Here is a 25,915-nt window from a genome sequence, read left to right as displayed (position 1 = left end):
ATACTGAGGTCTGTATCAGTCACTTCTAAATCTCTTCATACATTTTGAAACCTGCATGATGCTTTCTTCAGCAGAGGTGAATGAACTAGACAGCTGGTTCGGATGCTTGATTGAACTTCAAGAAGTGCAAAATATTTGCTCTTGTACAATTGATTTTCTTCCATTTCTTTGCCAGAGGCGTTATGTAACATAGTGTCTGGACAGCAGTTTTAACATCTAGGAGATGTTGTCATCTGTCCCAGGACAGTCAGAAGATGATCAGGTGCTGTTATCATAACAAACATGGATCTAATAAAACCACGGATACTCAGAAGGTCTTCTAAAAAGCCAGTGAGAATAGCTATTAGTTCTTTGCAGTTCTCTAATGTCACCTGTATCAAAAGGATAGCAGTGATCTGCAATTCATAATTTGAAGAGCATTCAGTACCATTTTTGGACGTTTTGTGTCACTATGTGATGTTAGAGAAGCATTTTAGGATTATTTTAGAGACATTTTGAAAGATTTACATCTGAAGTGTAACAGGATTAACTTTAAGGACGGATTAGGGATGGGGTAAACAAAACAGAATCCCTAAGATAGATGTTTTGCCTTGATTTTGTCACTGAACAGTCATATCATCATATCATATCATATCATATCATATCATATCATATCATATCATATCATATCATATCATCATATCATATCACTTCATATTATCATATCATTTATCATAGCATATTATCATATCATATCATGCCAGTAGTCATATGACCTAGATTTGTTAACATAGTCAATCACAAGAAAGACAGAGCATCTGCATTGTCACCAGTTACAGTCTTGTTCCTGTGAAATACTAGGGAAGGGAGCAAAGTGTTGTGCTCAGGTATTCACACTGACCAAGTTAGATGTGGGATGCCTTTCACTGGTGATCCTGTTTCTATACTATCTTTTCAGAAAACATCAGGTTTTGCTTGTGTAATGAATAACTGGGTTAGAGCCACTCTAACTCCAGTAATTTTAGTCGTTCAGGGCTGAATACTTTGTGCTTCTTGTGGGCTCAGAATGAGATATTCTCTGCTCCTCCTTCTGGAAATGATTTAGATAAGAGAACTAAAGGCTGTGGAGGTTGATTAAAACCTCAGATGCCAGCAGAGGGGCTTCCAACCCTCCTTATTCTTTTCTCCTGGTAGTGACCAGGCCTGGTGCTGTGCAGATGTTGTGACAGTATACAAAGGTAAATGGTAAAGTTACTCAGAGGCTAAGAAAATCAAAAGACAGAGGGGTAATTCTCCTTATGACTTACTGTTGTACACAGACAGCAAAGAAATACAAAGGCGGACATGAGATTATGGTATTACTGTTTTGAAACCCTTCTCCTTCCATACGCTTTTGAAGAATAGAAGTGGGAGTTTGAAAAGCAAATCTGTCCTTTTATTTTGTTTAATTGTATTTTTCTGTAAAGAAAAGACATCCAAGACTCTTAGCTCTGGGAAAAGCATCACTGATCATGGGGTATGAAACTGTAAGAGCTGCTGTGAATGAGAATTTCTGTTTCATGAAAGAGCGGGAGCAGGGTCCTGATTCTGACAAGGTACCACGCAGGACCATGAAAGGATAGGGAGAAAAAGCACTCCAAAAACTCAAAAAGCGGCAGAGTAAAGTAAAATGGCATCAGGTGAGAACATACTGGAAGACGACAAAAAATGTAATAGGGATTAATCTAATTTTCTCTCTAGTCAGAACAACTAATGCCTTATGTTCATAACTTAATCTGTAGCTCCTGACAGCAACAAAGCACCACAGTGCTTCCCTGTCCTAGTAATTTCCAGTCTCATTTGCTGTATGACTAAATGCAAGAAATCACCCCAAGCATCTGCTGCAGAAGTACTGAACTACAGTGCAAAGTGTTCATGCTTACTGAAATGGCATAGGCAGGGTAAGGAACAGCAAGAGTGGGACACAGCTGGAAAATATCATCATAATGGATCCCTAAGCAGCAAGTAACTTGTGCTTTTTAAGAAGGCAGAGGACCTTAGCAAAATAAGACAGAGAAATGCAGTTTTGTTAACTGGAGATGGACATAACTTTATTTTTTGTTGTGCTTTATTTGTTACATCCAGCCAAAATGTCAGGCATCATAGGGATGTTAATCATATGAAGTGCCAGTTCCTCATATTTATGAACCTCATGTTCCCCCTTTCAAACACTGTCTACATACCAGCTTCCTGGTGTTCTCCACTTTTTGCTATAGACTCTTTTTAAAGCAAAATATGGACTCTTGATCCAAAATCAGTGGTCTTATTTTGGAGAGAGACGGTAGAAAAAAATTATTTGCAGCGCTTTGGAATTATTTTGGCATGGAAAACATTCAGAAATTATTAACCACTTCTCCTGTGCAGGGGAAGCCTCGAATCACAAGGTATAAAATACATTTACAGAAGAAACAAATCATCTGAATGGCCTGAGACATCTGAACATCTTTCGAGATCTGGTTTTTGGGTGGAAGCATGCTTTGTCTGGTTTGACAACGTACTCTGAAAGTGATACTTCCTCAGAGCATGGGCTAGGGTGGACAGAGAGCTGCTAAGTCAGAGCTTATTTCAGCTTTAGTCTAAAGCTGAAAGAGTCTGGCCATGGGGGCTGCTGGCTGTTCTGTGTGACTGTACTTTCTGTGCTACCTGGGGCTTGAACTCAAAGCTTGCAGAGCTTCAGGTCAATACAAGTGCAAAAAGCAGTGCGAAGTTTTCAAAGCAGACGTTGTAGGGTCTGTCTCTGCACAGTGTCACCCTGTCCTCACAGTGGTGGGACTGCAGCACAGGAAAACAGAGGTGAAAGTAAGGTGAGTGACGTAAGTTCTGCACAGCCTGTGTCTCACTGCAGAATGGAACAAGAGGTAAACCTGTGGCTTACTAGGGCTGGGGACTGGTGTTTTCTTAAAAACAAAGCAGCTGGTGCAGAAAGCAGATAGGGTTGCAGCAGGTGGGTAGAAGTGCAGACAGTGCCATGTGGCCCCAAAAGTTTTGTCCCTCTGGAGGTGATATTGCAGGCAGGGGAAAACAAGAGTCAGGGTGATGTGCTGGTTAGGCTCCTCACTGGCTTGGCCTTGATTTTCCAGAGCAATGGCTTTTGGCCATGTCTGACTTAGTGTGGGCTGTGGATTGATCTGTCTTTCTGAAACACTGGCTGATTTTGGTAGGAACAAAACATTACATTAGGAGATGAAGTTTTTAAGTCTATGAGCCCAAACTAGCAACTTATCCTGATACATTATTGAGGATTTTCCTAGAGCAGTGCATCATAAATTTGAATCTGGGCACTGTTTTATTTGGTACCACTGGATGTGGGACCACATGACCGCCAACTGTGTAATCTTAAGGAGGCTCCAGCCGAAGGTTATTAATGAAAGGTAAGAGTTGTAGTAAGGAATATGTATTGGCTTCAAGAAATTTGTTCCTTAGTGACTTCTTAATGCATGATTTCCTAGTCTTAATTATAAGGTTGCTTTTGGATAGAAAACACAGTTTAATGAAACAGATCAGGGATATGAAGGCTTTAAAGGAATTCAGGCATATGTCTATTGCCTAAGGAAGGAACTCATTTTTTTCCTGAGAAATGGCGTCCACTCTTATTTACCTAGAATAGTAGAATTTAGGTTTGAAAATACCTCTACTATAACTGGGTTCAACCATTCACCTGACATGGATCACAATGTCTATAAAAAAATAGAATAGTTCTTACAGTGTAGAACAAAATATCTCAAATGTAGTTTTCAGATTAATTACCTAGCCCTTTAATTTCAAAAGACAGAGCCCAAGCTTGTACAAAGACTCTAATTAAAATAACAGTACCTGTTAATAACAGTATTTGTTCGATTTTTATTTAGTTGCTGAACCAGGAAATCAACACAGTGGGACATCGTTACATCTTCCTATGCAATGCACTGGATGAGTGCAATAATAGGGACTGGAAGGTACGTGAAATTACTTGCATTTATAGTGCAAAACAAATCTGTTAAATTACATAGATTTTTTGAAAGAGAGAAAAACAATTGTCTTATACCTGAGCGGTATCACACAGGCTTTATGATTTTATCCAGTGATTAGTTCAGTCAGACCAGTAATTTAGTTGTGTAGCACATCTGGAGTTCTCTGCATCTCTGTACATCCTCTCTGCAAGTAATGAACTCCAGTTCCCTATTTACTTGGACTCCTGGTAAAAGTAACTTTAAAGAGAAAAATAAAAAGAAAAAACACAACTGCAGCAAGACACACTTCCTGCAAGGTGTGATTAAGCTACAGTATGAAGGGTAAGTTAGGACACAGTTGTGCTGTATAGCCATGGTCTGAAAGTCTTTTAGAAGCTACACTCTAGAGGTTTTAAGTACCAGGAGGGACTTCCAGTACCCTGTAGAGAAAGAATCCTTGTTCATAATGTTGACTTGTGCTGGATTCTAGCCAAGTTGTTGTGTTTATAGATGTCATGGGACTTCAACTCTTTTGATTTAAATGGTCGAGCTCATTGCTGTGCTATGGGTGATTAATGTTTTAAACAGAAACAGAGGCATTGTTCCCTGGTTCAGCCTTCTCCTTTCACTGGCATCTCTGTGGAAGGGCAGGATTCAACTTTTGAAGTATTGTGGTGCCTTTCTTTGCATAGTTGTGTGCTATTGAAAACTGGACTTGGAAAATAAATATTTTCCTCTAAAGGGAGGGTGTGCTAGAGAAGGATGGAAGCTGACATGCTGCTGGGCAAGGAGCAACCAGCTACAGTTGTGAATGCAAACCACAAGAAAGCTGAATTAGAGAATGGGCCAGCCTGTCCAACTGCAACATTTCTTGACACAGGAAGTGGATTGCTCACTGAGGAAAGGAAAGCTCTATCCATAACCCTGCTGCTGAGGCAGCAGGGTACTGCTGCTCAAAGGTGCTGAGCAGCCTGCTACTGATTCCTAGGCCAAATGTTATCACGTGCTCTTTACAGAAAAAGAAGTTTGCCTGTTTTTAAGATATATTAACATGATAGTTGGTAGGCTATTGAGAAATGGGAATCTCTTGTCTGGGGAAGTTGGATGTGTGGAGTAAGAGAGTCTCTGCTTTAGGCAGCTTTATAAACAGAGAGAGAATGCAGAGTACATACCAAGGAAAGGGTGACCCATTTTGCAAAGGTACAGAAAAGCAACTGTATTGTCCCACTTGCATTCTTCTGATTATTTAATCTAAGAAGTGCTTTGTTTGTTATTAATATATTTTGAGGCTCCCCTTAACTAAGAGGAACTAAAGTATGATTTCCACATTACTCTGTAAATATGTTCCAGATTGCAAAACTAGTATTTTCTTGGTGTCATATTAGACCAGTTCCCCTTTGCTACCTCAATAAAGACACTCCAACAGCAGCTGTCATATTTTCCTATATTATTAGAGTTCAGTAGTTAAAGCTGAGGTCAGAAGAAGAAAGTAGAGCATGTTAGGCATTATCAGGAATGGTGTGGCCAGCAGGAGCAGGGAGGTCATTCTTCCTCTGTACTCAGCACTGGTCAGGCCAAACCTTGAGTATTGTGTCCAGTTCTGGGCCCCTCAGTTTAGGAAGGACGTTGATATGCTTGAGCGCGTCCAGAGGAGGCAACGAGGCTGGTGAGGGGCTTGGAGCACAAACCCTGTGAGCAACCACTGAGGGAGCTGGGGTTGTTTAGCCTGGAGAAAAGGAGACTCAGAGGTGACTTTGTCACTCTCTACAACTCCCTGAAGGGTGGTTGTAGACAGCTGGGGGTTGGTCTCTTTCTCCAGGCAGCAGCCAACAGAATGAAAGGACACAGCCTCAGGCTGCATCAAGGGAAATAGAGGTTGCATATTAGGAAAAAGTTTTCCATGGAAAGAGTGATAAAGTACTGGAATGGTCTGTCCAGGGAAGCGGTGGAGTCACCGTCCCTGGATGTGTTTAAATAAAGACTGGATGTGGCAATCGGTGCCATTGTTTAGAAGTGTTAGGGCTGGGCTGAGCTGGACTCAGTGATCTTGGAGATCTCTTCCAACCTTGTAATTCTGTGACTCTGTCTGATTCTGTAAAAATAAGTAGCAAAGGCTGTGAGGGTGCATGCAGATCCAGAGAGATGGGGATGCATGTTTGTTTTTAAAAACTCAGGCTCTAGAATATAATGCAGATTTTTAGAGCATATGGAATCATGATTTCAAAGTAACTCTTCACCCACATGCACGAAGACCAGTAACAGTGACTCTTCAGCAGATCACCTGAAGATCTTTCTACTTCAAGATCAAATTATCGTCATTCACAAACCACATGGTTTAGAAGATTTGTTTATTCCTGCAACCTGCTGCTAATCATGCTGATTCTTCAAAACTTGAATGAGCTTTCCAAATGTACTCCTTTTCCTCATATTAATTCTGAGGATTTAAACCGAACCAGAGTTCCCACTGAAAAACTGTGATCATGACCTGGCATATTCAGTTCAGCAGCTAAAATATCCCATTTGGGATCACCTGTAAGACCACTATGAGGAAAAGATGTTATGTTACTTTGTAAGAGTAAGGATAAGGTTTTCAGAACTCAAGACCATGTAAAAGTACACATCCCAGCTTTGAGCGCTTGCTGAACAAAGGGTATTTGGGTGCAGAAGCCAAATGGATAAGCAGTCTTCCTGCAAATTTGGAGTGGAGCAAGGAGTTAGGGGCAGGGAATACTGTGGAAGGGAGATAACAACCCACATATAAATGCAGAAGTAGCAGACAAGCGTGGGAAAAATGGTGTTGGGTAGTCAGACCAAGAAAGACCTCAAGAATGGTGAAACAAGGTGGAGGAGCTCACCTCCAGAGAGGGCAAATGCACTAAGTTTGGGGAATATGCAGGACCAACTGAAACACTGCACATAGTCATGATAAAATAATGTTGCTGGAAAACTGAGATGTTGAGGGACATTTCTCAGTACCAGAAGTTCTTCAGAAGAAGTTATGTGAAGGAGCCACTTGGATGTGAGGGGCATCTTGTCTGGATGGACAAGAGCTGCTGGAGACTTAGTGGATCAGCTTCAGTGAAGAGGCCAACAGGAGTGATTTTGTGGTGAGAGTTCATAACAGACCACGCAAAGACAGTGGACAAGGGCACTTCTTAAAATAACTTGGGAAAAGCTCTGTGTCAGAAACCCTCGTCGCCACCAGGGGCTTGATCTATCCTGATGACTGCTGAAAAGGCAGCACATATATAATGTATAACCAGGGGTGGTGCACAGTGGACTCCACTAACAATGAAGAACTGTTGGGAACATGATAATCAGTGGCAACCTAGGCTGGAGTGGCTGTGAAATAGTGAAGCTCAGGACCATGAATTGTGTGAGGACTAAGAACAGCCGAGTATAGACCTTGGACATCAGGTGAACAGACTTGTCATTTTGGGGGGGAACTAGTAACTGGGATCCCACCAGGTAATGCTCTGAAAGATAAAGCAGCACAGGAAAACTGCAAGGGCTTAAAGCACAGAGCCTCAAAATGCAAGGCATACGTATGCACACCAGTGTTGGAGGCTAGATTTATTTGTTTATTTTTACTTATAGAATTTTTCCCCATAAGTTGCTAGGAAACTAACTGCTGAGTACGTATGGGTATTTGAAGAAAACAAAGAAGTGGCCAAAGGAGAGTATAGCACTGGGCTACACCCTTTTTTGGCCTCTGGGAGTTTTCTCTCCGAGGGAGAAAGAAACCACGAGGTTTGGGGGCAGGTAAAGGACGGGGCTGGGAGCAGATTTGCTCTCTTGCTCTCAGTATCAGAGGACAGCCATGCTGCTGCTTGCTGTGGGAGGAGTTCACTGTCACCACCGGGTCTGGACCAGAGAAAATCTACCATCATCTGCTCGTGTGCTCCGGAACTCTGGGCTCGCCTCCTCCTTCCCTGCTGGGCTGGCCCTGTCCCACCACTTCTTTGGCACTGCTTTGAGGCTTTTTTGCTGCTCTGTGGCCCCGCATTGCCCTGCCCTGCTGGGACATCTCTGCTGTTCCAAATACCACCGGCAGAGCTTCCGATGTATCTCATTCACCAGCCCAGGATTTTCCACTGTTCCAGCTTGGTGCTCTCGAAGTCCCACAGGGGCACCCGGGATCAGATTGCCCTGGGCTTTGTGAAACAAAGCCTCTCGAGGTTCCTGGTTCTGTTTATTATTAATGCTGTAGTTGTTGTTTTTTTTGCCTTGTTATACTTACTAGTAAAGAACTGTTATTCCTATCCCCATATCTCTGCCTGAAAGCCCCTTTAATTTTCTAAATTATAATAATTCGGAGGGAGGGGATTTGAATTCTCCATTCCTAGGGAGGCCCTGCCCCTCCCTAGAAGATACCTGTCCCTCAAACCAAGACAACAATTAGATGAGTATGGTTAAATTGTGAACTCATGTTAAGGCTTCAGTGCAGAAGAGAGGGTGTTGTGGGAAGCAGAGACAGGCTACAAAATGAAAATCTGGACACATTGTCCGGTCATTATGGTTGGTCATTATAGTCAAAAATGTTAAAACTCATTAATTGACACTGGTGAGGGAATCAAGAGCAACAGGAAGAGTTTCTATCACTACACAACCACCACGCAAATAGCTGAACAAGACAAACACAGGTTTGCTGCTGAAAGGAGGGGATGATTTAGTGACAGTGAACAGTGATAAGGTCAAGGCAGTATGTACTTTGTGTCAGTTTGCACCATCAAGGTCTCTGACATCTCTGTGTTTACAGATGGTTCAAGGATGAGGAACACAATCAGCATTAGGTAAGGAAGGACTCGCGGATTGATGGTGAAATCTGAACCTGCCCAAATACATGGAATCATCGAGAATCCTAAAGGGATCATTTCAAGACCAAGGAGAGGGAGAAAGACAGATGTTGCATCCACTTTTTAAAAGCTCAAAAGGGCAATCCAGAGAACAAGAGTTTAGTCATTCTGACTCCATCCCTGAGTAAATTAGGCAGCAAGTCCTCAGAGAACATTTCTGGACAGGTGAGAAAGAGGGTGGGGACTGGGAACAGCCATCCAACATTTAATAAGAATAAATCACGTCTGACCAACATGATTGTCTTCAATAACAAATTAAAATATTTGCAGAGAATGAGAGAATAATAGATATCATTTACAACAACTTTAGGAATTCTCTGATAAGCAGAAATTGTCTGTTATTGCAGCATCAAAGTCTGTAAAAATACATAATTATTCATAGTTTTTCTTGGTACAAACCCTACCTTCTATGATAGAAGTAGAAACTGTTCAGGTTAAAGCTTGTGGACTGGCCAGAGGCAAGTGTACCCCTGTACAAACTCTAAATGGGATTTGTTATGTATTATACGCAGCAAAGTTATGTGGTCCCAGGTAGCTTGTGTCTCCTCCCTACACACACGTTTCTCTTAGAATTGTGTCTGTCTCCATTGTGTCCTAGGTATATGTTCAGAAACAGGTTTTATTATTTTTTGGAAGCTCCTGTATGAGTCAAAGGCAAGAGTCCTGCTGACTTTCACTAAGATGGGTATGTTTTTTCGGAGGCTTCCAGAAACTCTTGCCTATGTGTGCCATTGTCCTTACTCTTGCATGCTTATCCTCCTTCCCCAGAGTCAGGCCTAGTTTTAAAGCTTTGAAGAGAGATAATGAAGCTGTCAGAGTAAATGCATTTTTGGTCCTAATCATTATATAACTTTTTTGAGGCTTTCATTATACAATTGTGAGGTGCATCTTTCATCAGCACCTAGATATATTGTTGACTATTTTTAATTTCTACTAGTCATGATTTTGTCATGATTTGTACTCACAGGTCTTTCATATAGTGTTTGTGGTTTTTTAATTTATTTTGTAAAACCAGAGAGGTTTATTTTCTCTACCCTGCAATAAGGCCCCATGAGACCAAGGTAAAGGGGTGGTCTTATAAAAACAGAAGTTGTAACAAGGTATGCCTGGCCCACAATCCCAAGATGATGATCTGTCCCATAGTTTTCAGTATATACTAAAAGTGCTCCAGTAATATACTTTCATTTTGACTGTTGTATCCTGAATAGCTCTCCAAACAAGGAGAAGTGAGAAGGTGGGAAGGATGTGTGTAATAACAGGTAGGCAGAGAGATGCAGAAGAAGGAAGATGAATTTTCTGCAGTGTTGATTCTGTGTCCTCACAATCCTTGCAGTTACCTGCTTATCTAATATTTCCAGTGCCTTTTTCTAACCTCATGTATGTCCTTCTCATGTATGTACGTGGTGAAGTCCAAGCTGACATTCCTGACATTGCTGAATGCAAAACTGGAGTAACAAAAAGAGTCGGTCCTCAAATTGGTTTTGAACAGCAGTGAAAATCTACTTACCTATTAGTGGGACGGAGTCTGAAGTTGCAGGCATGATCTCAGCCACAAGCAGCATGAATACAGTCAGGGAAAGAAGGACAGTGATACCTGGAGGGAGTGAATATATTGAGGAAGAATGAGGAAAATGGACTCTGCAGCTGCTCCTCTGATGTCTTTGCTGTTAAATATAGCTTTGTCCAGATACACAGCTAAGCCAAACCCACAACTTCATGTCTGTCAATGAAGATTAGAACTTCCAAAAAGTGCAACTGTGCAACTCTATCTGCTCTTTTTTAATTTTTGTCTAATACACACCAATCCTTGCTTCTCTCAAAGTAATGGCGAAATCTTTTTTGCTAAGTGAAACGAAGCCTGCAAAACTAGTGAACTACAGTGCTTTTCCAGAGCATTGCACCAAGTGCAAATGGTTACTAGGGTTAGGAAAGACTTGCACAGACAGCAGCCTAGGTTTTGTTATTGCATATTATATAACATCCCTCAAAGACATGCAGTCTGTTTTAAAAGAAGCTCTTTGTTCTATCTGGAAAGGCTTTTGCTAAACCTAACCATCCTGATACTGAGAAATCAAAAGGTCAATGCACGAATATTAGCTCTTTTTTATTGTCAACATTGTACTTCTGCTCAAATAACTCTTTTCCTTATCCCCATCCTATATTTCATAGACAGCAACTGTACCCCTGATAACGTGTGTTTTAGTTCTTATAAGGCAGATTGCTCAGATACCTTTTATCTTTTAACCAAAAAAACCCCACTGAGGATACTTCATATGATTTATAAGTCTCTGTCCTGAGACAGAATCATGCACAATTAACTCTTAAGATCTTATCTGTGTATTTACAGCTCTCCCCTATATTCTCTTGGAAGAACCCTTCCCATTTTTATCAACACACATAGCAGTAAATCTCGTTTAGCCCTTCCATGCCTTTGTTCCTAGGGGACTCATGGCTAGGTGTTTTGGGAGCTGAACTTTGAAGGTGAAAATCTGGTGCTCAGCTGCTGCTGTTCACAGCCGTTCACTCTTTGCTTCCTAGTATGTTCTATCTGGAAAAGAGAGTCAGTGAGCTGTGAAATGCATTGAGATGTACTAAAGAACATAACAGGCATGACAGAATACTATCACTGCCGCCTGTGCCAACAACAAGTTCAGCCTCCTCCCAGTCCAAAAGATGTTATATGTGTAGCAGAGGATGTGTGAAAGCTATACAGAAAGCTGTTATCCTTGTTCCTGCAAGCAAAAAAGTACTTCTATTGCTCTTATAGTGAAATCTTTATTCATTGAGAACCATAGCACCATGAAGTATTTATTTTCCTATTTTATAGGATGCTTATGAAACAAGTGAATATTTTAGCACTTACCTAAAGAAATCTTCTCCCCTGAATCAGCTGGCAGAAGAAATACAAGCAGTGCTAAGCCAGATATGAGAACACAAGGAATGAGTAAGTTCAAGCCATAGTAGAGGGTGCGTCGACGCATGGTGATGGTGTACGTCACATCTGGGTATGGCTCTTTGCAGCATTCATAGTACATCTCATTCCTCTTCCCTGGTACACCTACAGAGAGGGTGATCAGAAGAGTAGGGAGAGGGGCAGGACTCCCAGTTACCTCCCTGGACTGGACCAAGAAGTGATGGTTTATAAGCCAATGTGTGTTATCTCTGCTGTTCTTAGTCCACCTTCTGTGTTTTCTAGGGTTTACTTTCATGCCTTCTGAGTCACTTGAACCTAGCTTAGCTAATAAAGCTCATCTTGGCCAGAACAAAACAGTCCTGGGCATCACAACCTCAACAAGAAAAATGGGCATTCTGTCTTCCTACATTCTGTGAATGGTCACATAATGTTGATGTGATATTCACTAGCACATGCAGCAGATTTTCTGTGTGACAAGTGCCACTGCTTCTTACTTTTCTGTGATCCTCTATACACGTTCGCTCTTTTTTTTTTTTTTTTTTGGTCAGGAAAAACAGACAGAATATGGCTTACTTTTCAAAAAGAATGCCAAATTAAGATCAAAGTATGTCAGATCTGAAGAGACATAGCTGTCCAATACGGATGTACTGCAGGGTTGCCCAGGGTGATCCCGCTGCAGCAGATTGCCTGACACACTGTGTCATGGGGACTGCTAGAGCACTGGAAATATCAGGAAAGCTGGAAGAACTCAGCACCTTTTCTCTTTCAACCCCAAATTCCTCACTTCTCTTTTGTTTCTGTGGACATGACAGGTGATGTGACAATGTGTGCATTTTGACAGAGGCTTAGCAAAGTTTTGTTAAAGGATATAGCCACAGCTTTGCCTAAGGTGCTACTTAATGCTTTTGCTGTATGAGCTAAATAAGTCCCTGGTTTTTTCTCCCCCGGTCGGGGCTGAAGGCAGATAAACCACAAACTCTTAATCAGATATGCAAAGTTTTTGGACAAAAATATCCACTATAAAGGTGCACTGGACAGGGAGGATTACTCTGAAATAGCTGGGCTTTAGGAATACTTCACAATGGAGCCTTCTGGCTTCTCATAAAACTGAATATAACCTCTCAGATGCTCTGAATGGTAAAAAAATACTGCATGCATATTTCCTCATCTGTATATCCAGACTGGAAGATAAAATGTCTTTTTTGTAACTTCTTGCAGTTGTCTAAGTTCCATCAATTTCCGTAACATTGCTTGTGACTTACAGCTACATAAATGAGTTCAAAATAACTCACTAGAAGCCCACTCTGTATAGATAGTTCTGGACATAAGGCCTTTTGAAAATACTGGTATTTTCCAAAGCATAGAAGAGAGACATACTAATCTGTGGGTTCTATGAACTGGTAGACACTTTGATGCTTTTCTGGGTGAGAATGATCCATTTATGTAAAAGTTTTGCTGAAATACTTTTTACACCAATCAATTTTGCTGACGTATTAGAATAAATGTGACAGTAGTGTTCCATGCACATACGTGAGACACATCCAGGTTTAATACTTGACAAAGTGCTCAGATGTGTCAGGATTAGTAGCTTTCATTTATGTACTCAGTGGCAGGCAATTATTTCAGAACACAATGTTTTCAGACACAGTTCAATAAATGTTGCTGAAAGGCTGTCTCTGATATGTGATTTTTCCCCCTCTTTTTTTACTTCTTCTTAGTTCTGTATTTTTATTATCTGTATTCCGTGTCCAATTGATTGATTATTTCTATGTATTTGAGGTTTGCCTTTGAAAATTAGACCATTGAAAATTTGTAGGTTGGACAATTTACCCACTAAATCCCATTCTCCATTTGAGATGTAGTTGGAAATATCAGCCTCAAGCATCTGCAAGTCAATCAACCAGCCACTGTGAGTCCAGGAGCCAAACTTCAAATCACACTTCTGCACATCAAAGGGGAACCAGCGGACATCAATGTAACATGTGCTCTTCAAAATGCCTGTAGATAGAAATCAATCATGATCAAGCATGTGCAGAGTGCATTCCATCTTACCCTTATCTGTCTCTGATTGTGAGCCAGTTTCCTCTCCAAAAATTCTGTGTGATACAGTCAAGGGGTAACCAAACAAGTACTTCAGGTGGAAGATGCTGGCATGAGTGGAATAACCTCCCTTCCTCCACCAGCAAAGATCTCTCCCACTGCATCCTTGAGGTAGGTTGCCTAGGACACTGTGGCCACCCAGGAGAAGCCCAGCCTGTCTCCCAGCGCCAGCAGGCCCTAGCAGATTACAGGCAGTGTTTCTTAGTCTGACAGGAGCAAAGAGTACACCCCAGGGACTTACTGTACTGTGACCAGCTCTTTGAAAGAAGTCAGGCCCTGCCTCAATCCCACAGTCCTTTGAAAATATACTGTTCTGCTTAACCTTGCGCAGTGCTGGCCTTTATCATCTGTGCAGTAACCAAGCCTTGAATTTAACTGGAAGTGTCTAATTCATGTTCTGGAATGATTTAAGGGGCCTAGTGGGGAGGAAACAACAGTGGAGCAGTCATCAGGGAAGTCATTGCTGATCCCCACTGGGCCCTGTGGACCTGCCTGGGGACAATGCTATGCTATGACACAAAGCTTAGGACATTTTTGTCCACCACAGTAAGCAACTATGGGATAGCCAGTGCGTTTGCTGGTGAGTCCTGGCTGCTGGACCGTGCAGGCAGGGAATGAGCAACACAGGTGAAAAGAGGCTGGGACTTGGGCCCATCTGGCTGAGACCAATCCCCGCTGGTCTTTTCACCTGGATTTTTAGCCTCAGCCTGGCAGGAAAGGCTTCAGTGCTGACCGAGTGCTGCTCTTGGGGTCTCCTCTGCTCACACACCTCTCCACACAACAGAGATCTAGCTGGACTGCACATGAAACATGATGACATGGTGCACACCACCTTATTTTGGATGGCACCTTAGGTGGGCCTGTGGATGTTCTGAGCTAACTAAAATGTCAGTAGAACATTTTACTGATTCATAAAGGGTACGTACCACTGATAATGGACTTAAATTTTCTTAGTGGATCTGTCCTGATACTAGACGAGTTGCAAAATTTCCACAGATGGCTTCTAAACACCTTGGTTTCATCCCTGAAGGAAACCTGCTTGACAGTATTTAATTAAAAGAAAACAAATACTCCCTGTGCCCTACCTGGAGGAATATATTGGCAGGATCCAGAGTAGTTCACCAGCACATTTGTGTGAAATGTTGCATCAAATCTTTCATCTGCACTGTAACACAGTATAAATGAAACAGAACAAAACAAAGGAAAAGCAAGCTGATGTGTGAGTAAAGATATAACTGTGAACATATAAAAAACCTTTTGTCTGAATTAAGTTCCTACATTTGTCTGAATTAAGTTCCTACATTAAGTTCCTGGGTGAAATGTCTATCCTTGACTAATATCTCAGTTCCTCATAGTTACTGTCAGCCTGCACCTGGGCAGGCTGCTTGCATGATACAATGTCCTCAAAGAAGTGAGGGGCAGAGCGTTCTGTGTCTCAGAACAAAGGCAGAAGGAAAAGAAGCAAAAGTGTCAAATTAGCTGTATCCAAAACCTGGACAGTCAGGACAATGAGGCTTTTCTAGGGCACCTGTCAAAATGAGGCAGCTCACCACATAAATGAAGTTATCTCTTACCTTACCCAGATATCAGTTGTAACAGCAATGGTGGCCTGACATAACAATCCTGCAGTCTCCTGAGATGCAGAGAAGACAAGGATTTGCTTCTAGCATTGGGAGAAACCACTGGAGAGAAGTTATTTTAGGGGCTTGTAGGAGGAGATTCAGTGAAACTCCAAGAGCAAAAGGGACCAAGAAAAGAGAATTTCTTTGCTATTCCAAAAATTCTGTGAAAATTAAAGGAGTAATGAGCCAGACAAGGACATGATTCTTCAAAGAACTGGGGGCATGTTTCAGAGGGTGTCTTGGGAAGATTTTAACCACATAAGGCTCCCTTGGCTTGTGGAGCTTTGCCTGTAGTGGCTATGAGCAAGTCTATGCTGCATGAGTACACCATCCTACATACTCTGTCTTTCAACCAGATTTTAAAAAATCAGAACCTCATTACTCTTCTGATCTGCATTTTATGCATGTCCTCATGTTGTCCCCAACGCAAAACAAAGGGAATGACACTGAAAAGCCTAAGTCCAGAACAAGCGGTAATTATCAAAGCCATAAAAGACAACTAAAAGGGGTTTTATAAATACAAGGGGACAAGGAAAAGACAAAGGATCTGATTGACTTGCTATGTAAGGGATAAAAAACAACAGGGTGCAGAGAACTGCAGTATTCTGCACCCTGCGTGCCTCTCTCTCCTTGCAACTCATTCTCACACAGTGGCAGGAGTCCATGGCAGAACAGGGAATGAACAGATTAAGGAAATGTAGATAAGACAGATCCTTCTCAGCAGAGCTCATGGAATTTACTCTTAAGAACTGAAAGGACTGGCCAAAATACCCTCTGAAGTATTAACAATTATCTGTGAGAGCTTGTGGAGAAGAGGGAAGGGCGTAGTGAATTAGGAGGGATCAAAGAGAATTCTGACTTCTTTTAAAGGTGAAATTATAGACACATCAGCCTGACTTCAAAGAAAATGGAGCAAGACACCTGGCACAGATTTGTGAAGGCCAACTACATCAGATCACTCTATTTTTCTTACTAAGAGGAGGCTAGTGATCTATCTGAATTTCAGCAGGTTCTTATGAACTACAGTAAGAAGTAGAGACCAAGCTCTATGCCTCCTTTTTAGAGACTAAAAAGGAATAGACAGTAAGAAGTAAAGACGAAGTAAAGAAGAACACTTAAACAATCTAGGTCTCTCCAGGCCTCATTTGGACATCTTGCAGTGAGGATTTAGAATGGAATGTGGATCATGGCAAATTCTGGAAAATAACAAAATGAAATTTAATCTTGGTAATTAGAAAATATTACCCTGAAAACTGATGTCAGAAAAAGACATAACAGGGAAAATCTAGTAAGACAGCAGAGCTGAATGACAACATCTGGGGTTTACAACGGATCAAAAAATAAGTCCAGAATTAAGATCTTTTTAGAGACTACCCCAAATCCCTTCCTCCTGGAAAGCATTAGGGAAACAGCTGTCTAGAGAGTTTCCACTTCATTCAACAGTCCGAAAATGGTGTCTAGAGAGCTAGATTCATCTTTGGAGAAGGAATAATAGATTAAAGAATGTTCAGAGTAGAAGAATAATGGAGTGGTTTATAAAATATGTGATAATGAAAATGAGATGAAAATCCATTTGTTTATTTCAATCAGAAACACTATGGCAGATACAGGACAATAGTTCTCCTGCAGAGGCATTAATTTTGAAGAGACTATCTATGGTTTTCCCTCTGTGTTCACCGAGAAAAAGTTAAAAAAGACATCTGCAAAACTGCAGCAAGGAAGAGTTAGACTGGCTGTTAGAAAAATCTATTAGCTGATGCTTGTTTGTTTTTGTTACTCTTTAAGGGTATGAGCTAAATCCACAGAGAGCAAAAGTCCCATAGTATCAGTGAAGCACAGCTGATTTTCATCACTTAGTTCTAGGCTCCTACCAGCCATTTCACATCTTGCTTACCTGTTATACAGAAGAATGTCTGGTACCCAAATCTGATCAGCAGGAAATCGCAAGTTCTGCACTCCTGGGTATTCATATTGATCCCAAGACAGGTAAACATCAACCCAGGTCTGTTGGAAAATACATACATCAGGTTATATGAGCTTGTAAAAGTCTTCTAAGTTCTCTGGAATATATTATAGGAACAGAATACATTTTGCCAATAGCAATAACAGTGGTATGATAATAGTTTAATTATCGGCTTTAATTATTAAGAAAGGCTGGAATATATGGAGGAAATAACAGTGACTACTGGAGACAGTGTCTAGCTCTTCGTTTTGTGGCCTGAAGTCAGGCAGCCCAAGTCAGGCCGCCCAAACCTTTCCCGGTGGGTTGGCAGAACCACTGGCAGTAGGCACCTCCATGAGGTCTGCTGGTTCTGAAGTGAAGTGGTTAGTGGTAGGTGGACTGTGGTCTGAGAGTCCCCGTAGGATGGAAATCATTTAATGTTACAAAGGCTGGTTGACTCTTTTACTAATACCTTGCTATGAGAGGAAGGCAAGTGAACTTTATATACCAAGGGGTTGTTTCTGATCCCCTCTCCTCCACCTTAAGACAGTTAATTCAAGAAAGGTGCAGGCACAGCTTTTGGGAAGAACACTCTGACTTACAATGAAGCTCAATGGGAGGCTTGCAAGGGAAACTGTTACCAGTGCTATATATGTAGAATACCTCTGCAAGGGACAGGACAACCACAGGCTCTGACCTAACAATCCTATAGTCATAAAGGTTTCTCTAGGTTAGTTTTTGCAATATAAAAATGTTCATTTCTGCTGCAAATCCCAGCAGGCACCTGAGGAAAAACAGCTTGCTCAGTTGAACATATTAATATGAGATAATGTTTGGCTGTGAAAATCAAAGCAGAATTATTTTAATCATTTAAGTCTACCACTGTTGGTTTTTTTGTTTTTTTTTTTCCTTCAAGAACTGCTTCTTTCCTGAGAACAAGCCCTTAAGGACATCTGTTTACTCAGCATAAGAAAATACTGTATCCCTCACCACAGGCAGCCACACAGACCTGATGGGAAACTCCCTCTGCCAAAGGAGGCTCCTTCCCTTAGTGAAGGTCAGTTTTGCTTATTCTGCCTGAGCCATGCAAGTGAATCCTCAGATGTAGCAGGTTGCAGAAGATGGAGGAGGAATGTTTCTGGAAGAGGTTTGTAAAGCATGAGAGAAGGTAATACCCCAGAGAGGTGGCTGGTTGCTGCCAGCAGCAATGCATTGGGCCTTCTGTGGTCCCCGGACCACCCATCACCCACTATGGGTAGTCTGCATGTGGTCCAGTGACCACTTCTGTGTTCAGGGACAGTTGCCCTTGCTCCCAATTTCAGGCAGAGGTGGGATTTTCCCAGAAGTAGCAAGTGTAGGTTGCCTAGGTCTTACTAGGTGTCTGGCTCATAAGTCCCCATCACTGGCTATGGAGAGAGCCGTAAAGATTCTCTTAGCTATGATGGAACCCTAACTCTGGGCTCTTTGTTACTAGATCCCTACATCCCTGGCAAAACAATGCAGCTGGTTTCATGCTTCAAAGGTCAACAGGTTTGTCCAAAGACAGTGCAGTGTAATCTCCTGAATTTAATTTTCACTTCTAAAAGGAGCACTAAGGAAATTTTAAAGGACTCAAAATGCCTGCTTGTATTGCATTATACACAAGCTATAAGATAGCAGTCTTGCTTTTCAGCTAAGAAATCACATTCAATAGTTTTCAATTAGACATACTGACACACTTGACTTTACTGACAAAGGTTACTCACCATCTGCAGCCAAGCATTGGTGATCAACACCTGATTCTTCTCATCCTTTGAATAAAATGGGGAAGGAAAGAAAAGACAGGAGAAAAAGGGATGAAACAGTTTGATTAGAGATGGAAGCATTTCTGTGTCTTTCAGAGAATCCAGACTCTTGAGGTACATAAACCAAACACCATGGAGTAGATTGTGAGCTCACTCGAACACCACTATTTGGCCCAGGCAATACTGACTCCTTTTCTTATCCTTTAAACCTATAGACTCCCTGTGTTTATCATAACTGATCAACAATAGAAAGGAAAGTAATAGATGACTTCTCTTATTTTTCTGGGGCCAAACTCTTTACCAAGCTTTACCTTCTAGCTACTTGCTCAAAACAAGATATTTTCCAGAACCACACTGCATGTCATAATTGGAGAGATTTTTTGTTGCATTTGCTGCCACTATGCAGCAATGGTGAAATAATGCCAGAAGTGCTGTTCTTTTCAAGTGTCAGTGCTATGTAAATTAGCTCTGGCTAAAGGAAAGAAAGGGTTGGCCTTGGGCAGAAGCTGTCACTTGGCAAAAAGGACACAAATGCTGCATGAGAAGGAGCTCACACAACACTTGCACAGAGCAGGAGTCTGCAGGTTCATTCCTGCATGCAAAGGTCATGGAGAAGAATCTCTTATAGCAGAAACAATGATGCTCTTAACATCCAGCTGGTGTCCAAATTCTTTGGGGAGTCACAAGGTGCCCAGTTTTCTGCAGTTACCCTGTATCTGCAGGACTCTACACCACGGGGATGGAGAAGCAGGGCTGTAGAGTGACTGCGGTGTGATACACAGGCACCCAAACACCATCAATAGCCACACCCTGAACTTCCCAGGAGCTGAGGCTGTGCTGCTCAGGGGGATTGGCTCACTGTATGCCCAGCTGTCCTGTGCGTGTCCATGCCCTAGGAAGCTTACGTGGTTGTCTGCAGTGCTTGGGGTGGGAGGCATTGCAATTACAATCTGCTTGGCGGACATTTAATCCCTACAGAGAACTCCCTGGACACGCATGCCCTCTCTGGTCAGGTCCTTATTGTAGTACTTTCTCTCTAACAAAGTAAAAAAGCCTTGACTGCCTTATTCACTGTGGAAAAATACCAGTGTGCTCACTTCCAGCTACATTCATTCTGCCTTTCCTCCCCTCCACCCTTCCTGAGCTACTCTCACAGAACATACGCAAAGAAACTACCCTAGAAACCAAACTGCAACATCTCACACCAATATGCAACCCTAGGTGTGTGTGCTCATCTGTGAGTTCTCTGGAGTTACTTCTGTGTTCCAAGCAGAAACTACAGATTCCTAGGCTAAGGCATGAAGGAGAACTGCCCAGAGTAGTCTCCTAATTACTGATTCCCCAGCACACCAGACACTGGACCAGTGGTACTGCTAAACTCTTATCATGAACCTTGATAGCATGATCTCCTCTTTTCACATTTGGTTTGTTGGAGCTCCAGAAATATCAGAACCTAGAAAGGGAGACACCACTGACCTGGAGGATTCCTGATGGTTTTGGCACTCTGACCAGAGTTCCTCGGGGCAGGAGCCTGGTCACTCTGCAGCCAGGCTCCCGTCCCCAGGAAAGGTAAATTTCAGACATGAAAAAGGTCTTTGCCATAGTGATCCACACAAAAGTGTCTATCACACTACCTTCTCTTGAGTCTCTTTGAGACCTGACTGCACTGCTTTTGCTGCTGTGAGATGTCACACAAAATCAGATATAATTTTATATCGTTACACTTATAATACATTTCCCTTTCTCCTCTCTGCTCCAGAAAATGCACACCTCTCTCTATGCAAACTACATTCCACTGCCAGAAGCCTGGTCCTTCTGCACCCCCTTTTGCTCCCTTGGTTGCTGTTGTTGAAGCAATTCTAAGAATATCTGCAGAAAAATAAGAGAAGAACTAGTTGAGACAAGTATTTTAGATGCTGAAAGATTCAAACACCATCTTGAAAAATAAAATCCTAAAGTAAAGAACAACCCCAGAGGTGGTAATTGATAGAGTCATCAGAAGTATGTGTGTCCACTGACCTGAGAAATTAAAGCAACCCAGAAACACAGAGGATGTGTCCCAGGGATCCTCAGGGGCCAGAAAGCAGCCCATGTGACTGATGTATTCCTGGCCACCAATGACTGCTGAGGTGTCCTGCTGGGCTGGCAAGCATGATGTCATGTGAATTGCACATCAAATACTAACAATATGTTGTGTCATTAGCTAAATAATGCTTTATATATGAAGCTGCACGTGTCCTACTAAGAAAGACTTTCTGTGTACTGTTAAAGGAGTTTGAACACCATGATTAAAAACATGGTCAGCAACAGTCAGCCAATGCCTTTGCTGTACAAAACTAAGGATTTTTCTCATCTACCTACACTGAAACCTACAGGGAAGGGGAAGAGGGCACATTCCACATTTTGTCATCTACCTATGTAAACCACATGGTAATGCATTAAAATCCAATGTACATCTGTGAGGGTGGGGATTTTCAGCATATGCACATGCCTTCCATCAGAAACCTTTCATATGTGGCTCTGATTTTTAAGGAAACTCTCTTTTTTTTGGCACAGTAAATTTATACTTTGACAGCCTGCAAAAGAAGGTATCTTGGGCTGACTTCTGTATTTCATAAAATAGTTTGTTGTCCTTACCTCTTTATCCGTGTATCAGATACTAAAGGATAATCAGCTTTGACTCCAAACAATTCCTCATCCAGATATTTCATGTAGCATTAAAAATATTGTCTTGGGTCTGCTTTGCCTCCTTTTCACAGGGCTACTGTGCTTAGATATGTTTTGTAGTCAAAGGAAAACTTTTTTTTTGAGTTCTTAAATGCTTATATAGAAAGTAACAATGGTCTTCTTTATGTTGTGTTTAGATAGCAGCAAAACCACAAGGTCTAACTAGGGCTTTGCTTATGTCTTTCTTGGGTGGAAAAAAAAGTCACTTCAGGATTTTTTTTGGCCGTTCAGAGATTATTCCCATCCTTGCCTTCAGGCTGCTGTGCTCTCAAATAGCATTTGACATTTTGGCAAAAAGAAAATGCTTCCATATGCAGTGTTGGTCAACAGACACAGTCTGATGGGTCCTTCTTATTGCATGACAGAACAAAATATTTTTCAAACAAGGATCTGAGTTTTCCAGAAGTGAAGAAGTGACTAGTTTGCAGAAACAGAAAAGCTGACTTTACACTGGGCAGGGATTTGTCCAGGTCTAGCTCTCCTGCAAAGTCCTTCCCAGAGAAGGACCCTGCAGAACCAAGGAAAAAGTGCCTGCAGCAGCTGCCAAGGAGATGAGGCCCATTGAAACCTTGAGTCTGAATCCAGTTCCTGTTAAGAGTGAGAGGCATTTCAGAGCTGAGGTCTTTATGGAGCTTTCCATCTTGGTGGCGGTCTACTGAGCCACATAGCTTTGCGATCTGTAATGAAATGCTTTGCCTTTGCAGTGGGCTGGCTGCCTTGCCTTTCCAGAGCTGCAGAAGAATTATATCTCCTGCCATCTTCACCATAACCTGTGTGTGGTATGCACCTCTAAAATACCTTGGCACAAAAGGGACTATATTTTTCTGTTACATGGATGCTCACAAACAACCTGGAGAATATGTGTGCTTTACTCTGTCTCAGGAAGTCACTGGTCACTTAGCTTTGCTTAAGTAAAAGCTAATTACTGAGCATGGAAAGTGCTCGAGACAGTTCTCTCATTCTTTATCACTGGTTTATGCAGAGGGGTTTAAAGGTTGAGAGGATTCCTTTCTTCCCAGGAGAAAACTTGAATAATCTATCACACTGTGCTATCACACTATTTTCTGTTCAAGATTCCTGTCTTGGCACTGTCAGCCTTGGGGATGACCTTCCCTCTGCACTGGGCTGGCTCTCAGCTCCCATCTTTATGTGCAGCAAATCACTGAAAGCAGCCCTGCAAAGACTCTGTGTGAGACTGGAAATGATCAGTTCCCAGAGGTGCTTTTCCATCACTCTGGCAGTTCTGGTTTGCAAATGTTCAGCTCAGCCAAATAATTTTGCTCCTGGTAGTTAAAAATGCTGGAAAAGCTGCGGTCACTAGTGAGTGCAACACTCATTCTCTAAATCCTTCCTGTATTTATCTGGGTCATTTTCTCCCCTTCCTATCTCTAGCCTGACTTCAGTTAATCCTCTGCCCTGGATATCTGCTTATTCCTACAGCCACCTTTGACCCATGGAAAGTGACAGTTTGGTTTGTTCTGGCACACATGCTGTGACATGTGAATGTTTTAGTTTGGTTTTCTTTTCCCTGCCCTAAATTCAAAGCTTAAAATGTACATACGTCTGCCTGCCTTGTGCACCACTGCCTGTCAATAGATTTTCCCTTGCCAAGTCAACATCTAAATAAAATGTAACTGCCCTTAGCCACATAATTACCTGGGTCATATCACCTGGAAAAAAAAAAAAAAAACAAAAACAAAAACAAAACCCAAAGCCCTTCCTGGTTCAATAGTCACATCATATGATTACATGTAATCTCTGTAGCAAGGCATTTGTTACAGGTGACCAGCAGGAGTCATTAATTCTTGCCCTCTCACAGAATCACAGAAGTAGGAATTGGATCAGTCACTGAGAATTATTTCAAGACAATGACCAGAAAAATCCCTAGTTGAACAAGTAACTCTCAGTGGTCACATACAACTACTTTGGTACTACTTCAGGTTATTTTAAATTTTTTTCTCACTGTTTTTGTACCTGAAGATCTGAAGATGAGGAGGGAAACAATCAAATTACATGAAGATATTGACCTCGAGACTTGGAAAATTTTGTTAGCAGAGACACTGATCTTTGAGTGGGATCTTAATCAAAATATCCATAGGAATTGATCAAGCTTTCAAGTGCTTGTATGTTCAGTCTGTGACTGCACAGGCACTCCTTTCTATTGCTGAACCACCAATTTGCTCACAATCTTCAGCTGATTATCTAAAACTCAGTGCAAATGCATTGAAAGGTTGAAGGCTCACAGAACCAGTAATTTCAAGGAGTGCCCAGGTTGCCCTGGCAACATTCAAGTACATAGCGCTGGACAGCCTCTGTATTTCAGGGGTCTCATTTAAGAGATGGCATAGACCTTGCCATGGTAACATCAACTACGTAGGGATAACTTAAGTTCAAGTATTTAATCTCAATCCCTTGAACAAAGCACCCTTGGGAAGAAGGAGAAAATCAGATAGGAGGGCCCAGAGTTAAGGTGGAAGACTGAGGAGAAATACAAAAATACAAAAGAATAACAAAAGAGTTATTTTCTTGCCCATCAGGATGAAGATACATCTAGGCAAGTGTCCATAGTTGAACACCTTTTTTGCTCAGGATTTCCTCCTATGAATGTTCAGAGGTGATGTCTTGTGTTTTTTATCTAGGTTTGAATCCCACTTCCATCTGATGCCACTGGCTTCTCCTTGAGGTCATGCCTTTCTTGCAGCCCTCCTGTCTTGTAGAGGTTTGTGTTCTTTTACTGTGGGCGAGAAGTGCAATCTGCCTTTGGTCTTTCCACTGTGTAGCAGCTATTACAAAGGCAGAGTAGTACCCTGTGTAGGCTGTGTGGTCCCACTGTCTTTAACCACCCACATCCTTCTCTCCCCAGAAGAGCAGTTTGGGGAAGTTGCATTCTGTATCTGCCACTTTTCAGTAGAGTCTATTCACTTGCTTTTGAGACAGGAACTTTGCATATTGGAGTGTTTGGCCCCTGTCAGATCACACTCTTCCGCATGCAAACCCCTGAGCCAGGAGCAATCACTTGCAGTGAGAGGGCAGACCTGAAGAAAACCTTGTACTGGGAGAAGCACAGCATTGAAAGAGGGACCGTGCCAGAGAAGCCTGAAAACACAGGGATGCCAGCTATATTCATTAGGCTATGTAATACATGGTTATCAAAATCCTCAAGAGGTACTCCTTGTGAAAGCCTTGGATGCCAGTATGCTAGAGACCATTCAGATATGGATGTTAAATGCAAAGCCCTGTATGCAAAAGATGCTGCAGCAAGTACTGAACCCCTGCATTCCCCAAATGTGAGAGTGGGAGTAAGAAATAAGGGAAGATATGCCAGTTTCTATTGCCAGTGAGAGGAATGAAAAGATGTGTCTTTACATACAAGTCCTGTGTCTGCTGGTAGATAAAACAAGCACTGAGAGACAAGAGAAACAATGGGAAGGATTCTACTGATTGAAACTGTAGGTTTGTTTGTAAATGAAATTGGATATCAAAAGATGAAAGTAACAATGGGGAAAACCCATAAATCCTGTAAGAATTAAAAATTAAGGGGGTTATACATTAAAAGGGTAATCTAAGGTCTCAGGCATTTTGGGAAGTCTGTACCTCAAGTACCTCAGCCAATGGGGAAAGAGAGGGAAATGCAGATGAGAAATTAAGATAAAAAGGAGCCTACATCCTCTGAAAATCTGAGAGACCCCAGGGGAAATGCCCCATGGCCTCTCTCTTTATTCAAATAAAGTAAAAGGACTCCTCTGTCTCCTTTTTGGACATAAACCTCTGGTGTTTGTGGATTAATTTTCCTAACACCAGTCCTGACTGCCCTGGCTTCAGAGTAAGCAGCCCTCCCACTCATTGGCACAACTGGTGACTGAGTGTCCCAAGCCTACTTGATTTGTGTCTTATTTGCCTTACCCCCCCAATATTTTCCAATTTCCATTGTGGTGAAAAAATACAGTCTTGTTCTTGCCCTGTACATGCAACACGACTTCCAACTACTGCCTGGGGCTGTGGGTACTTAACTTCGGAAACTAA

General features: G+C 41.9%; 1 protein-coding gene across 1 annotated transcript in view; it reads right to left on the bottom strand.

Annotated features, from left to right (window-relative positions):
* Positions 1 to 25,915, bottom strand: part of LOC120765343 (neuronal acetylcholine receptor subunit alpha-7-like) — a 60,237-nt gene that overhangs the window by 10,842 nt on the left and 23,480 nt on the right. Inside the window, exons 3-8 of the mRNA XM_040090080.2 lie at positions 19,127 to 19,171; positions 17,334 to 17,443; positions 14,903 to 14,982; positions 13,548 to 13,715; positions 11,667 to 11,861; positions 10,311 to 10,397 (exon numbers count right to left, since the gene is read on the bottom strand). Of these exons, the coding sequence (XP_039946014.1) occupies positions 10,311 to 10,397; positions 11,667 to 11,861; positions 13,548 to 13,715; positions 14,903 to 14,982; positions 17,334 to 17,443; positions 19,127 to 19,171 (685 nt within the window). The remainder of the gene's footprint in view (positions 1 to 10,310; positions 10,398 to 11,666; positions 11,862 to 13,547; positions 13,716 to 14,902; positions 14,983 to 17,333; positions 17,444 to 19,126; positions 19,172 to 25,915) is intronic.

The sequence above is a fragment of the Hirundo rustica genome, chromosome Z, assembly GCF_015227805.2.
Source record: "Hirundo rustica isolate bHirRus1 chromosome Z, bHirRus1.pri.v3, whole genome shotgun sequence".
In the NCBI taxonomy this organism is placed as follows: Eukaryota; Metazoa; Chordata; class Aves; order Passeriformes; family Hirundinidae; genus Hirundo; species Hirundo rustica.
This window is presented reverse-complemented; position numbering and strand designations above follow the sequence as displayed.